We start from the raw sequence: 13,956 nt of genomic DNA, 5'->3' as shown, positions 1-13,956 counted from the left end.
TGAAGTGCACGCTGTGGAAGTCTCTGGTGAGGAGGGTGATCAAGGAAACTCACACAATAACATGATTGCCTAACTCGTTAGAAATAATCAAGTAAAATAAAAGTTTACTAACATAGTGTAAGTACCTACTACTAACTTTTATATGGATCTTGTTGTCTGAAAATAAAAGATTTTTATTTTTTATTTATTTATTTTATGACGTGATATTTCAGCATATTTCTAGTGTATTCGTCCACTTCTTCCTCCTGGCTGCAGTCCAAACAGAGACTCACATGGAATGTAACTACATCCTCACCTCTGTGCCATTTGACCGTGATCCTTGATTCAGATTTCTAAAGGAAAGACTCCCATCCCATGACCTCAGCATCATTACCATCCTCCTGGTTTATGTCCCGGTTTTCCGATGAGGAACAGCGTAAGCTTTGACAGAGACAGGGAAGATGTACTTACCCCTCCCAAGCCAGTGGCGACCAGGCCAGGGGAGATCACGCCAGGGGCAACAACTCCAGGGGCGAGGAGTCCGGGCCACAGCAGTTGTGGTTGAGGAGCAGCGCTGGCCAGAGCCACGCAGGAGAGAAGGAAGATTACCTGGAAATAAAAGAAGCTAAGTAATCCATGTTTTCTTACTTATTTTATGGATGGAAAACATTTATGTTAAAAAAATACTACTGAACCGATTTTGACGTTGTTAAATTTCCTAGGAGAGCGAAGCCACAAGCGGAAGGGTAACGGATTTTAAAGTTATTCTATTAGGTTATAAGACACTGGGCTGGTTTGCTCTTTTTAATGTATACATATACATACATACATATGATCACGTCTTTATCCCTTACGGGGTAGACAGAGCCAACAGTCTTGAAAAGACTGATAGGCCACGTTCAGCTGTTTGGCTTAATGATAGAATTGAGATTCAAATAGTGACGGGTTGCTAGCCCATCGCCTAAAAGAAGAATCCCAAGTTTATAAGCCTATCCCTTAGTCGCCTTTTACGACATCCATGGGAACGAAATGGAGTGGTCCTATTCTTTTTTGTATTGGTGCCGGGAACCACACGGCACGGCATTTTTAATGTATGATAGACGTAAATGTACCTATGGTGAACTTAATAGCATCATGTATATAATGTATTCAGTATTTTGGATATAGATATTTAAAAATCGCAATTATACAAGTATTAATTTGTAATTTATTATGTGAAATCGCATTTGCACCTTAATATCACGAATAAAATAAAATTAAATATTTAAAAATTACTTTTTTTATATATTACTCACGGCGTATTTCATTTTGGTTAGAGGGTTGGTAGTGTTTCACTAGAACTGCTTACAGGCCTTCCAAGTGCAGACTATGATACCCCACGGAAGAGAACCGCATTTATAGGGCCCTAGAAGGTCGTCAAGACAGCCCTAGGCGTGCCTAGACCCTAAGGTCAATACATTGAATGCTTAATAAAACTTGTCGCTGATAAAAAATCAAAACAAGTACTTATAAAGCCTGATAAGGCGCATTCTATTATACACCAATAAATTAGCAGAAATTAATTCATAGATGACATACAAATACATAGTCACGTCTATATCTCTTGCGTGGTAGACAGAACCAACAGTGTCTAAAATACTGAAAGGCCATGTTTAGCTAAATAGCTTCATGATGGAATTGACATACAAATAGCGGCAGGTTGCAAGAGGTATCCCAAGTTTATAAATTTCTTAGTCGCCGTTTACGACATTCATGGGAAATATATGGATTGGTTCTATTCTAAAATGCCGCAAACCACACGGCACTGCCGGACATCAGGTGAGATTACGCCAAATTTTATTTACAAGAACACCGATTTTTCTCAACAATGACTACAGCATTGTGACGACTGACGATTCATCATGTCTTTGACTTTCTGTTGTCTATTCTACAGCATACCACGTTTGGTCAACTTTCAAAACACAAAACATGAATCAAAAATAGCTTAATAAAATTAGGGATCCCAATTCTACCAACATTTGAGTGATAATTTATTTCTAAAATTTCTACATTGCTTGCAAATGCCCAAATTAAAAGGAGACCTTGTTGACTACGAAAAATATAATGTACATTTTACACGAGCTTAGTGTGTCGGAACCGCAGGCTGTGACCGGTAAAAATTTGTCCAAATACATAGTATTTTGAAGAAGTCCAAGTTTGTCTACTCGATACTGCCAAAAGATAAGTACTTAGGTAGGTAGTCGTCAGAATATGAATTCCCCAGGCACGTTCAATTGGGACTTTCACTGTTATTGTTTTACACATTTATTGGTTCTTCATGACGCCTGACAACTGGAGCGCATCACTGGCCAGAACAATACAATTTGTTGCAACACAATATATTTTTATACCTATACTAGCTGTTGCCCGCGACTTCGTCCGCGTAACCCACACTCAAAATGACGATGTTTCATACAAACTTGCAACCCCTATTTCACCGCCTTAGGAATAGAATTTCCAAAAATCCTTTCTTAGTAGATCCCTCCTAATTAAAATCTACCTTCCTGCCAAATTTGATCTTTATTGGCTCAGTAGATTTCAAGATTTCGTGATTCCTAAGTAAGTGTTTTTCGCTTTTATATATATAGATATATCAATCTACATTTTAACATAATTTTCCAAACCTAAATATCAGATACTGATTACAAGTTATAAGCACATATACATAAATTCAAGGCAATTCTAATAAACTTGCGGGATTGCTTTTAGGTAATGCGTTAATAACCTATCACTATTTCAATCTCAATTCTATCATTAAACCATAAAGCTGAACGTAGCTTTTCAATCTTTTCGAGACTGTTGACTCTATCTACAACGTAAAGGAAAAAAATATGATTATGTACACAAATTGTAATTTATTGCTACGAATTAATAAAGTCCTTTGTTTATTTAGTGCCAAGGTTGTTTCCTTAGGTGCCAAGTGTCTTCTAAACAGGAATTGTGGGCGGTACTTATAACTGCACCATTTGATTTAATAAAGTGTAGCAGTTTAGCGGCATAAATTATTCAGGCCTGCTATTGATAAATGCATCTTGGCAATTTCTCATGTTTATTTCATCATTGTAAGCTTAACAAGGTTAGTTTTGTTTGTATCTTCTATACTTATATTATAAAGCTGAAGAGTTTGTTTATTTGTTTGTTTGTTTGAACGCGCTAATCTCAGGAACTAATGGTTCGAATTGAAAATTCTTTTTGAATAGACCATTTACCGAGGAAGGCTTTAGGCTATATAACATCACGCTGCAACTATAAGGAGCAAAGAAATCAGAGAATATGTGAAAAAAACGGGTAAAATTATTCATCCTTGAGGGCTTCAATGATGCCCAAAATAACAATTCCACGCGGACAAAGTCGCGGGCCCAGCTAGTAGCTTTATAAAATACGGAGAGTACATTGTGGTAACCTGAACATCCAGGTAACAAAATGCGTTACCATGATTTAAATTAGTTATATTTGTCAGTTAACAAGTGATGTAACCTGCATATTCAGCAACTTAATGTGTGACTATGACCTAAATTTTTCAAGTAATTAAGTTGACAAAATCATGGTACTCAGTAGGCAGATGTTCCCCCAGGTCGTCATCATCCTACTAAGGACTAACGTAACCCGGATAAACACCAGGATGTATTCGGCGTAGTTTCTGATGGAACTTCTTACTGAGATTTTCTATGTTATTCTTCGTTAAAACGAACCAGAGGATGAATAATAGAAAATTAAAAAAGTACATAAAAGATAAATAAACCTTTTATATTATGACCATTTTCAAAACCAACATTCGAAAATTAGAATATTTTTTTCTGTATCATTTTATTAGACTAGCCATACCTTCTTAACTGTAAATATAGAATTTATGCACAAATAGATACTTGTTAGTGGGTAAACTTGAGATCATTGCAACGTGCTGTTTTGATTACATCATTTCCCCGTTCTCTTTTGTCACCTATTTAGCTTTATCTCATTATTTTATAGGTTAATTTATTAATATTAACAGATCTATTAAGACCAATGGTTTCACAGCATCTATGGTTTGATTTTTCATAAATTTGGTTGGATAATCTTTAATTATATGCATGCATGCAATATGCCGGGTTTGAGACCCGGCCAGGGCATGATGTGAAACGAACTTCCTCTGATTGGCCTGGGTTTTGGATGTTTATCTATATAAGTATCTATTTATTATAAAATATAGTACCGTTGAGTTAGTATCTCGTAACACAAGTCTCGAACTTACTTCGAGGCTTACTCAATCATTGTAATATGTCCCGTATTAATAAGGGCGTCTGGAAATTAAAGATTGTAGCATCGAACCTGTTAAGAAGTCAGTGGTGTCTTTGTGATCATTGTGAAAATCATCGTATGCGTTCTGCACTGCGATCCGGTCGGATTTGGACCTACATGGCGACCATAAAGCAAACAAAAGCGTCTAGAAATTAACAATTGTAGCATCGAACCTGTTAACAAGTCAGTGGTTTCTCGGCGTCTAATCTGATATGATCGTCGCGGAAGTCATCGTCCGGCTCCAGGGCATCCGCTCGGTACACGGCATTCTCGATCCAAACTGCGATCCGATCGGATATGGCGACCATGAAGCGGGCGAGGCGGCCGGGGTGAGTTCTCGAGGGCTTGGGTTCGCCTGAAACGATGGATAATATTAAAAACCTTTTACTGTAATACTTATAGATAACTTTTTTGTGTTTTTTAACTGTAGTGCTGTATTCTGGCAAGGAATATTCTGTTTATAAAAAAGTAATTAATGATTTAAGAAGCTTTGAAAATTAGCCTTTACTGTTTTTTTTTTAACCGAATACTACTAAGAATTTTTATGTGCACCGGGTGGTTTTCAGTGAGTAAATTGGAGCACTCCATGTTTTTCGGAGTCAAAAAAAAGCCTCCAGCGGTCGTCTGGCCTACGAACGGTTCCACAACATTGAGTATGATACCTGACTTCGAATATTTTACATACATACACACATATAATCACGTCTTTTTCCCTTGCGGGGCAGAAAGAGCCAACAGGTAGGCAGACGACTGATAGCCGTTCAGCTGTTTGGCTTAAGGATAGAATTGAGATTCAAATAGTTGCAGGTTGCTAGCCCATCGCCTAAAAAAATCCCAATTTTATACGCCTATCCCTTAGTCGCCTTTTACGACATCCATGGGAATGAGACGAAGTGGTCCTATTCTTTTTTAGTGGTGCCGGTACGTAAACGGCTATTACTGAATAAATGCACTCTTAACAGTGAAGAAGCGTGATCAAACTAACCCAATATCTCAGCAACCCTCTCCAGAACGACATCGGCGATGCTCCGGAGTCTGTTGGAGACCAGCATCTCTTTCTGCCCCTTCGCTATGTAGTCACAAAGACAATACGCCACCTAAACATATAGGTTATAAATATTGCTAAAATTACATTAACTTCTCATCTAAAGTAAAGTAAAGTAAAAAGAATTTATTCAAAGAAAATCTAATGAATATAAGAAATTTTTAATCGCATCACTCGGTGGTCCTGCCACTAAATAGATCGTAGGGAGAACGTTGACTAGACATACTACCTAACTTTACAAAGAAAATACCTACTCGGAAAATGTATAAAAGAGTGTCCAATAAATAGTTCTTTCCTAACCGATCACCGTGCCGTGTGCCGTGTGGTTCCCGGCACCAATACAAAAAACAATAGGACCACTCCGTCTCTTTCCCATGGATGACGTAAAGGGCGACTAAGGGATAGGCTTACAAACTTTGGATTCTCTTTTAGGCGATGGGTTAGCTACCTGTCACTATTTGAATCTCAATTCTATCATCAAGCCAATAGGCTGAACGTAGCCATTCAGTCTTTTCAAGACTGTTGGCTCTGTCTACCCCGCAAGGGATATAGACGTGACCATATGTATGTATGTAACCGATCACCTTAAAATGCTTCCCTACAAAGGTAACCACACGAATATTTTAACACCCAATACCATCGCCCTCGTAAGTTTTATAATACCACTTCGATAATAGAAGAAGATCACCTTAAAAAGCTTCCCTACAATGGTACCTCTCAGTCTTTACAGGACTCTTGGCTCTGCCTACCCCACAAGGAATATAGGTGCTACTATATGAATGTATGTATAATAATGTATAACAAATGTTACCGTTAAGGTTAATTAATACCGATCAAAGTATCGTTTCTTGCTCCGCTTTAACGTCCAAAATGTGCCACCTTAGTGCCTTATGGATATTTCATAATTCTCATTCATGACTAGCTATGCCCGCAACTTCGTCCGCGTGGAATAGTTATTTTGGGCATCATAAAAGCCCTCAAAGATGAATAATTTTCCCCGTTTTTTTTCACATTTTCCATTATTTCTTCGTTCCTTACAGTTGCAGCGTGATGTTATATAGCCTAAAGCCTTCCTCGATAAATGGTCTATTCGACGCAAAAATAATTTTTCAATTCGAACCAGTAGTTCCTGAGATTAGCGCGTTCAAACAAACAAACTTTTCAGCTTTATAAAATTAGTATAAGTATATATTTTGCCCCAGTCTCACCATGGAAGAACACAATGGGACTACTGAGATATGATCACAATGTTTTCATAAATTGAATTTGCAATATCTGTCAATTTTATTTCCTACCTAATCTTTATTTCTTGTTTGTTTGTAAATACTTTATTGTACATAACAAATTTTTAGAAGTAGGTACATAGTTAAAAATACATTAAAAATAACAATGCACAAGGGCGGACTTTTCCCTGTAAGGGATCTCTTCCAGTCAACCAGATAATTCAAAGAAACATATCAAGTTCTTCTACGTATCTTCCACGTAGGATAAAGGTAGGTTATCAGTACATGTGTATTAAATAAAATAGCAACCTGTGCACTAAAATTAACCAGCCACTTCTGTCTCTGACGCAGCTCCTTGGACTTGTCGATGAACTCCTTGCGGTCCACCATACCTCCAGGGCCCGTCCATGGTCTTTGCGGGCCCAGAGCTTGGAAATACTGCTCCGTTTGCCTAAAAAACATTCTTAGGTATCTTTAAACAATTTAGGACCATTCTCTCTTGAGATTGAAGCTTTGGATTAAAGCGAAAGAGAATACATCACATTCATCTGCCGTGCCGTGTGGTTTCCGGCATTTAAGAATAGGACCACTCAGTCTCTTTGCTATGGATGTCATAAAAGATGGGCTTGCAACGTGTCATTATTTCTATCTCTTCCATCATAAAGCCATACAGGTTAACGTGGCCTCTCAGTTTTTGAAGACTGCTGGCTCTGTCTACCTCGCAAGAGATATGTACGTGACTATAGGTTGTGACGTCTATATAAGTAGGTTAGGCTCACCTATACAATCTCGGATCCTTTTCAGATGCGTGAGTATGCTAATTAGGTAGATTAAACCTCTTTTCCTTTTTTTCCGAGTAGTAGAGTAAAAGGTCACTAACTTAACTTTTGCCCGAAAGCTAGATTTTAGTTAAATCTAGCTTTCGGACGAAAGTTAAGTTACTTAAAAACATTTAACGAAATAGATAACGCATATACACAGATCGAAAGCAAAATTGAAGATGTTTACTCAGGACTCAAGAAGTAATCCTCTTCGAGAGCGCTCTTTATTTTGTCCCGTCGAGCCGGGGAGAGGATGCTGCATTTTTCATCCCACAAGGAGCGTAATCTGCGGGCGTTGGGCCGAGCCAACATCTCTACACGCTCCATATTTCGACGAATACGTGACGACACTTTCGGACAAGTGGTTTCTGCGGGAGAATTATTAAAAAATAACTAAGGTGAACAAATACTACTACTTATGCCAGACCCATTGCATGTGAAAAATTTAAAAAAAGAAAAGGGCGCTACTTTGGCGCGAATTTTATTCAAAATGGCATGCAATAAATGCAATTATATCACTTCAGTTGATGTCGTAAAAGACGAAATCACTTAATAAAATGACAAATTTCCCCAGGCCTTACCCGCTGGGCAACCGGGTTTACACACTTTGACATTTTGATCTGATTTTGATTTCATATCATTTTTAGAACTTCTAGATGAGCTGGCTTTCGGCATGACTGTTGATACTATTACCTACTAAAAATTTATTTAAGGAACCGAATATCACATAATTATTATCACTGTGGTTGGCAATGATATTTTGGTGACATAATTGGAATTGTTTTGAAGTTTGAATATTAATAACTCAAAGTAAAGAGGTTTTACATTTTGTGGTGTCGTGTCATGTCTCAACTTAGTGTGCTAGCTGCTTCTCTGCCTGTGCAGGTCTTAAAAAGCCTATCAGAGGAAAGGCGATAAGCTAACCTTAGGCGTTTCAGAAAGTGTAACTGTAACTTTCTAAAACCCCTAAAACCATTGATAATTAAATTGCTTTTTACACCACAGTTAAATATTAAGCAGTTACATTTACAGAGAGAAGGCTGAGACTACAAAAAGAAAAGCTTTTTAGCCCACCTATCCATACATAGGTACGTTTTCCAATGAATTTGTAAGTACTACATAGTATAAAACAAAGTCGCTATTTTAGTCCGTTTGTCTGTATGCATGTATCTTTAAAATTACGCAACGGATTTTGATGCGGTTTTTTGTAACAGGTAGAGTGATTCAAGAGGAAGGTTTTTATGTATAATAACATTCATAATTTTGCACCCGTGCGAAGCCGGGGCGGGTCGCTAGTAAAGTAATAAAATAACAGACTTATATTAAATAAAAACAATATTTTATTAAATAAATAATTTATCTAGCTATTTGCGGTCTCAAACACAACCAACTACTCAGATTTGGCGTTCCGTCGTTGACTTGAGCTGTAACCTCGTCTTCCTTCTTGAACGGAATGTGCCAACTGTTGTTGTTCTTCTGTGCGTACGGGTCGAATTTCAGCGGTTTCTAGAAAAAAGAAAAAACTAGAAATTTGTAATAACAGCGTGGTGACTTCTTCGGCACTGACGCTTTGGAAGCGGCAGTAAACTTGGTTTTAAGTAGTTTATTTGACGTTAACCAATGTTTTGTCGTTAACCAACCAAAAAATATGACAATTACTAAGTGATGTCGAAATGTGCCATACGAATGAATAAAAAAAATTTATTTGAATTTGTCCGCTCTCCAATTTCTTCAACAAGAATAGACATTATAAATCTATGATAACACACATTCTGATACTAACCTGATAGATAAGTTTCCCGTATTTACTGATAAACACCATCCACTGGTGTTGCCATTGCCATCTCCTGAATATTATCTTCAGTTGCTCATTTTGCAACACAAACCTATGACCTCTCAGGAGGTCTTTTGACACTATGTCAGTGTGGGAACCACTAAGTATTGCCGCCGTTATGAAGAATGGGTCATCCTGTGATCTTGAATAAAATAAAATGGTTTTAGAAGATTTTCACATTAGTTTTCTATTTATAATGTAACTAGCGACCTGCCCCTTCGCACGGTTAGCACTTATATAAACCCTCTTTTCAATATTTTAAACAGGAACAAAATCCATCTAGAACTTTCCAAGATTAGTGCATACAGAAAAAAATATTTATAATATTTTGTAGGATTGAAATTATTAGGAAAATAAAGTCATCGCCATCATTTTCATGACATCCTTATTATACTAATTGGCAGACAAAGATATATGATACGATCAAAAAGGTTATCATACCGAATTTACCTAACTTACAGGTCATCAGTGAAGAAACAGCACGCTTTATGCTTTAAGTCATTGATGCTCCTTTTCTGCCATCCCAACATGTGTTTCCGTCCCAATACCAATACTTTCATATTCTGCTTTTGGAAATAATCAACAACTTCATTCAACAAACCGAGCTTATTCATCTGCCCACCTCGGGCCGAAAATGCAATGTTCAACGCATCTAAAACAATATCATAAGGTCCAGTTTTGTCTATAAATGCCATGAACTGTTGCAATTCTCCCGGAGATGTTTTCAAGAATAGATCTGAACCTACTATAAGTTTGTCTTTGATTACATTTTGCAGCATTTGGAATTCATCATCGGTAAGCTGTAAAGGTGTAAGTTTCTCTTTACATCGGTTGCATTCGCCACTGAAAATGAAGAAATACTGTGTTTAATAGTCAATTAAATTTAGAAGCCAATATTTTTCATTTATAATTATCACCTAGCAAATATTTTATTGGATTAAATAACAATTCAATGTTATTGTAAAACTTACTTACTCAAGCTTCCTGATCTGTGTATACTGTACAGTCCACCCTGCATTTGAATAAAGATTACGAAAAACTTCAGCCGATTGCACACTCAATGTCACCCAACTCTTTGACACATGCTCACATATACCTTCTAAGTGTCGTAATATAGTTTTCTTATCTTTGTATTTTGTAAGCACATATTTGATCCAATACTCATAAGCATCATGTCTCAACGGCCTATTATTATCTAAACTTTCTTCGATTAACTTCAGAGCTTCAGTCTTTTTGTTATTTTTAAAAAGATTAGCTATTAATGTGCTGTATGCTGAATGTGTTGGTTTCCCACTGAGATGTATATCAGCAAGGACTTTGGTTGCCTTTTTCCATTCATCAATTGCACACAAGGCATGCAGCAGTCGCTCACATGTAGTACTATCTAAAACTTTATATCTAGCATGCAAGTCTTTGTAACTTTTCAATATAAATTCTTTTTCTTCGTCAGTAAGTTTACGTGTTATACTTAGTTCATAGTATAGAGCCAGCAAACCATTTATTATTCCAATGCTTAATTCTTCATTTGACTTTTTTAAATATTCAGCAAATGAACTGGCTGCTTCAAATTTTTGTGCATTCATCATAAGTTTAAGAAACACTGCATCTATATTCTTCTCATCTATGTTCCCTCTCATGGACAAAGTGTTTGCTTTCAGAGAAGTCCAATCTGGTATATGATTGTCTATTTCTTCCCGCACAAAATTTACCTGATCTGTGGCGTTTTTAGCTTTGACAACCACTGCGGCCTTTTTCATGCACCGAGAAATTCTCCAATTATCTGAAATGTTTATCAATCAATATTTAAAAATAATTTATATATTTTAAAGGTAGGGAAACTACTAAACCGATATTGATAAAAACTGCCCAAGCATAGAATATAAAATAACCCTCATAAGAAGCACAGTGCACTCTATTTCTAGAAATTCCTACAAGAGAGAAGGCCAGGGCAAAAGCTAAAATATATACGGGACATGACATAACCTATAATAATATGCTACATGTCGTAATAATTTAAAATATTGAGATTCCATACGTGATGTACATGGTGAGTATACAATGCGAAGTATTGAACGATACATTCTCTTAACAAACTACAGATATTGTAGTAATAAAAATAAACACCAAAAGTGTACCAAAACACAACAACACAAGAACCAAACAGGCAAGCAAAGTACCTACCTAAAATTGTTCTGTCATCGGTCACTGTCACATAGTTCGGTTGACATTGAAATAAAAAACATATCCACCAGCAACGATAATTTCGCATCCAGCCTAAAATATTTTTTCCAGTATGAAAACTTCATGTCAATAAAAACAAAGTTAGCTGAACTTAGCTGATTTATTTATAGCTTTTCTTTTTACCAAATAATTAGGACTTACCGTTAATGTTTATTCATATTTCTTCTCTTCCCTTCTGAACAAGAAACTACAATATTATTTTCTAGTAAAAACCAATTCAATATTGAATACCTAGGTTATGTTTTCGTCTGTGTCTGTGAAGTCTTGCTGCGCAAGTTTCTACGAAATTGTAGGAAGAGGTATTTTTGTTCATCGACCACGATTTTATACTTTGCCAAAAATGAATTCCGATCCTAAATGGAAGATTGAAAAAGAGAGGATCATATCCTTACCACTGGAAGAGAAGCGCAAGTTGTACAAAACTAGTGATTTTATTGTTGTTGATAGTGTTGATCCATGGAAAAAATACGTGGACATACTGAAGACGAAAGGAACTACGCTTCAGAAACCTAATAAAGATGATGAGACCGAATTTAAGAAAATTAAAATAAACGTAGAAAAAAATTTAGAACTTGCAAACAAAGTGTCAATTTTCAAAGGGGATATAACGAAATTGGAGGTACAAATTTCATGATTTTCTTGTAGTCTTTGCCCTTTAAGTCGCCTTCTACGACAACCACAGTAGAGCTTAAGATACTACTCTCCCTGAAACCACAAACAAACATTCATAAACCATGGTAATTCAATACTGAAATATTCATAAATTGTCAAGCCTGTCTCAATATTGTTTATAAACACACTTTCTTTTACCAATTCAACAGGTGGATGCCATAGTGAATGCAGCCAACTCCCGTTTGATTGCCGGAGGGGGTGTGGATGGAGCCATTCATAGAGCTGCTGGTTCTTTACTTCAGGTACAATTTCGTATAAGGGGCCATCTTTGTCACTATAACATGGTACATCTTAACATTATTTAAACAAATATTATTTATTTACTTTTCTGGCATTTAGTGTATAAAGTATAGGTACTTTATACCAGGCATTCTGCCAAGAAACATGAGACTAGCGCAACCCACCCATAACAGGAAGGTTTGTTGAGCCCTTGATGTTGATGCAATAGTGACCCTGAGCTTTAAAGCACACTATTGCATATGTGATCAGAGTTTTATTTAATGAGAAAGAAAACTACTTATGCAATCATTTATTTTTTTCAGGATGAATGTAACACCCTTGGTGGTTGTCCAACTGGAGGAGCAAAAGTTTCTGGGGGCTACAACCTACCAGCCAAATGTTAGTTTAATTTTGTAAAAATTATCTATGGTTGTAGAGGTGTCACAAAAACAAGAAAGCAAATTTGATGTTCTAAAATTATACTCCTACGTTAACTCCTTTAAGTTTTTCTGTTAGGTCTGCTGGTAGACTTGTAGAGAATGCCACACATTAAGTCTGCCTTTATTTTAATTTTTTTTTACGATATGTTTTAAATAAATAAATAAACAAAGGTATAAAAATTTTGTAAACAATATGTTTCACTGAAAAGAAAAAAATATTATGGACAATAACTTGACGAAATGCATCTTAGAAATTATCTTTATTTTATTTTCAGATGTGATCCACACAGTGGGGCCCCAAGACGGATCAGCACCCAAACTTCAATCCTGTTATGAAAACTGTCTGTCCTACCAAAAACAATACAATCTCCGCACCATAGCATTCCCTTGTATATCCACTGGCATTTACGGGTTCCCTAACCGACTAGCGGCCCACATAGCATTACGCACCGCGAGAAAGTTTTTGGAAACAAATGAAATGGACAGAATCATCTTCTGCACCTTTATGCCAATTGACGTGGAGATCTATGAGACATTAATGCACATGTACTTTCCCACTGAGGTTTATAATTAATGATATGGATATAAACTTTTTTAATTTTTTGCATGTACCAGAAAATGTTCAAGGTCTTACCCTAATAAGTTGGTCCCTTTTATGATGAGTAGAATAAGCCTTGATTAAAAATTCTATTTGCTTTGACGTGGGTATTTATGTGTAGTTATAGTATATTCACTAAGATAATGTCATTATCTAAGTGAATATTCTATTATCAACAAAAGTCAAATTTGTGATGAATTGTTGTGTAATATTTAAGGCAGCAAGTTGTATTGAGCTACAAATTCGTAGGATTTTTGTTAAATAAAAACACATGAATTAAAAAGTAAATTTTATTTTTAGAAAACCCCTATTTAAGCTCTGCAATCACAGAATCATACTTTGCAGACTTGCTAGCAGAATAATCCAATGGTCTGAAGTAGAGTGCAATCAGTCGTAATGATAAATGGTACTGATCAATAGTGTATTACTGAAGTAGGCCAATGAGTAAGAGTACATTATTATCCAATCAATTATACCAATAACCGAGTTGGTCACCAACCCTACCGTCCATCCACCATCATGCTATGATAAGGACACAGGGATTATGGTTCCGTTAGATTTCATGGT

At 36.4% G+C, this 13,956-nt stretch overlaps 3 protein-coding genes across 3 annotated transcripts; 1 reads left to right on the top strand and 2 right to left on the bottom strand.

The window, feature by feature from the left end:
- Window positions 1–481: 481 nt before the first annotated feature.
- Window positions 482–8,128, bottom strand: LOC106139334 (uncharacterized). Its single transcript, XM_060948300.1, has 6 exons — window positions 7,967–8,128; window positions 7,573–7,753; window positions 6,874–7,015; window positions 5,282–5,393; window positions 4,470–4,651; window positions 482–588 (listed from the first exon to the last, which is right to left on the bottom strand). The coding sequence occupies exons 1-5, from the start codon at window positions 8,058–8,060 to the stop codon at window positions 4,473–4,475; spliced, it is 708 nt and encodes a 235-aa protein (XP_060804283.1). The 5' UTR covers window positions 8,061–8,128; the 3' UTR covers window positions 482–588; window positions 4,470–4,472.
- A 585-nt stretch (window positions 8,129–8,713) lies between these two features.
- Window positions 8,714–11,404, bottom strand: LOC106141704 (mitochondrial ribonuclease P catalytic subunit). Its single transcript, XM_060948206.1, has 5 exons — window positions 11,255–11,404; window positions 10,195–10,999; window positions 9,679–10,062; window positions 9,169–9,361; window positions 8,714–8,891 (listed from the first exon to the last, which is right to left on the bottom strand). Exons 1-5 carry the CDS (start codon window positions 11,298–11,300, stop codon window positions 8,742–8,744), a joined length of 1,578 nt encoding a protein of 525 aa, XP_060804189.1. The 5' UTR covers window positions 11,301–11,404; the 3' UTR covers window positions 8,714–8,741.
- Window positions 11,405–11,542: 138 nt separating this feature from the next.
- On the top strand, window positions 11,543–13,666 carry LOC106141882 (macro domain-containing protein RSc0334-like). The gene is made up of 4 exons (XM_013343515.2): window positions 11,543–12,079; window positions 12,282–12,374; window positions 12,675–12,750; window positions 13,067–13,666. The coding sequence occupies exons 1-4, from the start codon at window positions 11,699–11,701 to the stop codon at window positions 13,363–13,365; spliced, it is 849 nt and encodes a 282-aa protein (XP_013198969.1). The 5' UTR covers window positions 11,543–11,698; the 3' UTR covers window positions 13,366–13,666.
- The last annotated feature ends 290 nt before the right edge of the window (window positions 13,667–13,956 follow it).

The sequence above is a fragment of the Amyelois transitella genome, chromosome 15 (assembly GCF_032362555.1).
Source record: "Amyelois transitella isolate CPQ chromosome 15, ilAmyTran1.1, whole genome shotgun sequence".
NCBI lineage: Eukaryota > Metazoa > Arthropoda > Insecta > Lepidoptera > Pyralidae > Amyelois > Amyelois transitella.
Note: the sequence above shows the minus strand (reverse complement) of the source record. Positions and strands in the feature narration are given on the sequence as shown.

Bases quoted from the DNA above. Each gene is read 5' to 3' on its own strand.
- LOC106139334 (XM_060948300.1), bottom strand. From the start codon at position 8,060: ATGCCGAAAGCCAGCTCATCTAGAAGTTCTAAAAATGATATGAAATCA. The intron at 7,754-7,966 runs GTAAGGCCTGGG...ATTCTCCCGCAG, and splicing joins TAAACCCGGTTGCCCAGCGG to AAACCACTTGTCCGAAAGTG. The intron at 5,394-6,873 runs GTTGCTATTTTA...CTATATGTTTAG, and splicing joins TGGTTAATTTTAGTGCACAG to GTGGCGTATTGTCTTTGTGA.
- LOC106141704 (XM_060948206.1), bottom strand. From the start codon at position 11,300: ATGTATCGTTCAATACTTCGCATTGTATACTCACCATGTACATCAC. The intron at 11,000-11,254 runs GTATGGAATCTC...TAAACATTTCAG, and splicing joins ATACTCACCATGTACATCAC to ATAATTGGAGAATTTCTCGG. The intron at 8,892-9,168 runs GTTAGTATCAGA...TCTTTTTTCTAG, and splicing joins ACGGGAAACTTATCTATCAG to AAACCGCTGAAATTCGACCC.
- LOC106141882 (XM_013343515.2), top strand. From the start codon at position 11,699: ATGTTTTCGTCTGTGTCTGTGAAGTCTTGCTGCGCAAGTTTCTACGAA. The intron at 12,080-12,281 runs GTACAAATTTCA...CCAATTCAACAG, and splicing joins GGGATATAACGAAATTGGAG to GTGGATGCCATAGTGAATGC. The intron at 12,375-12,674 runs GTACAATTTCGT...TATTTTTTTCAG, and splicing joins CTGCTGGTTCTTTACTTCAG to GATGAATGTAACACCCTTGG.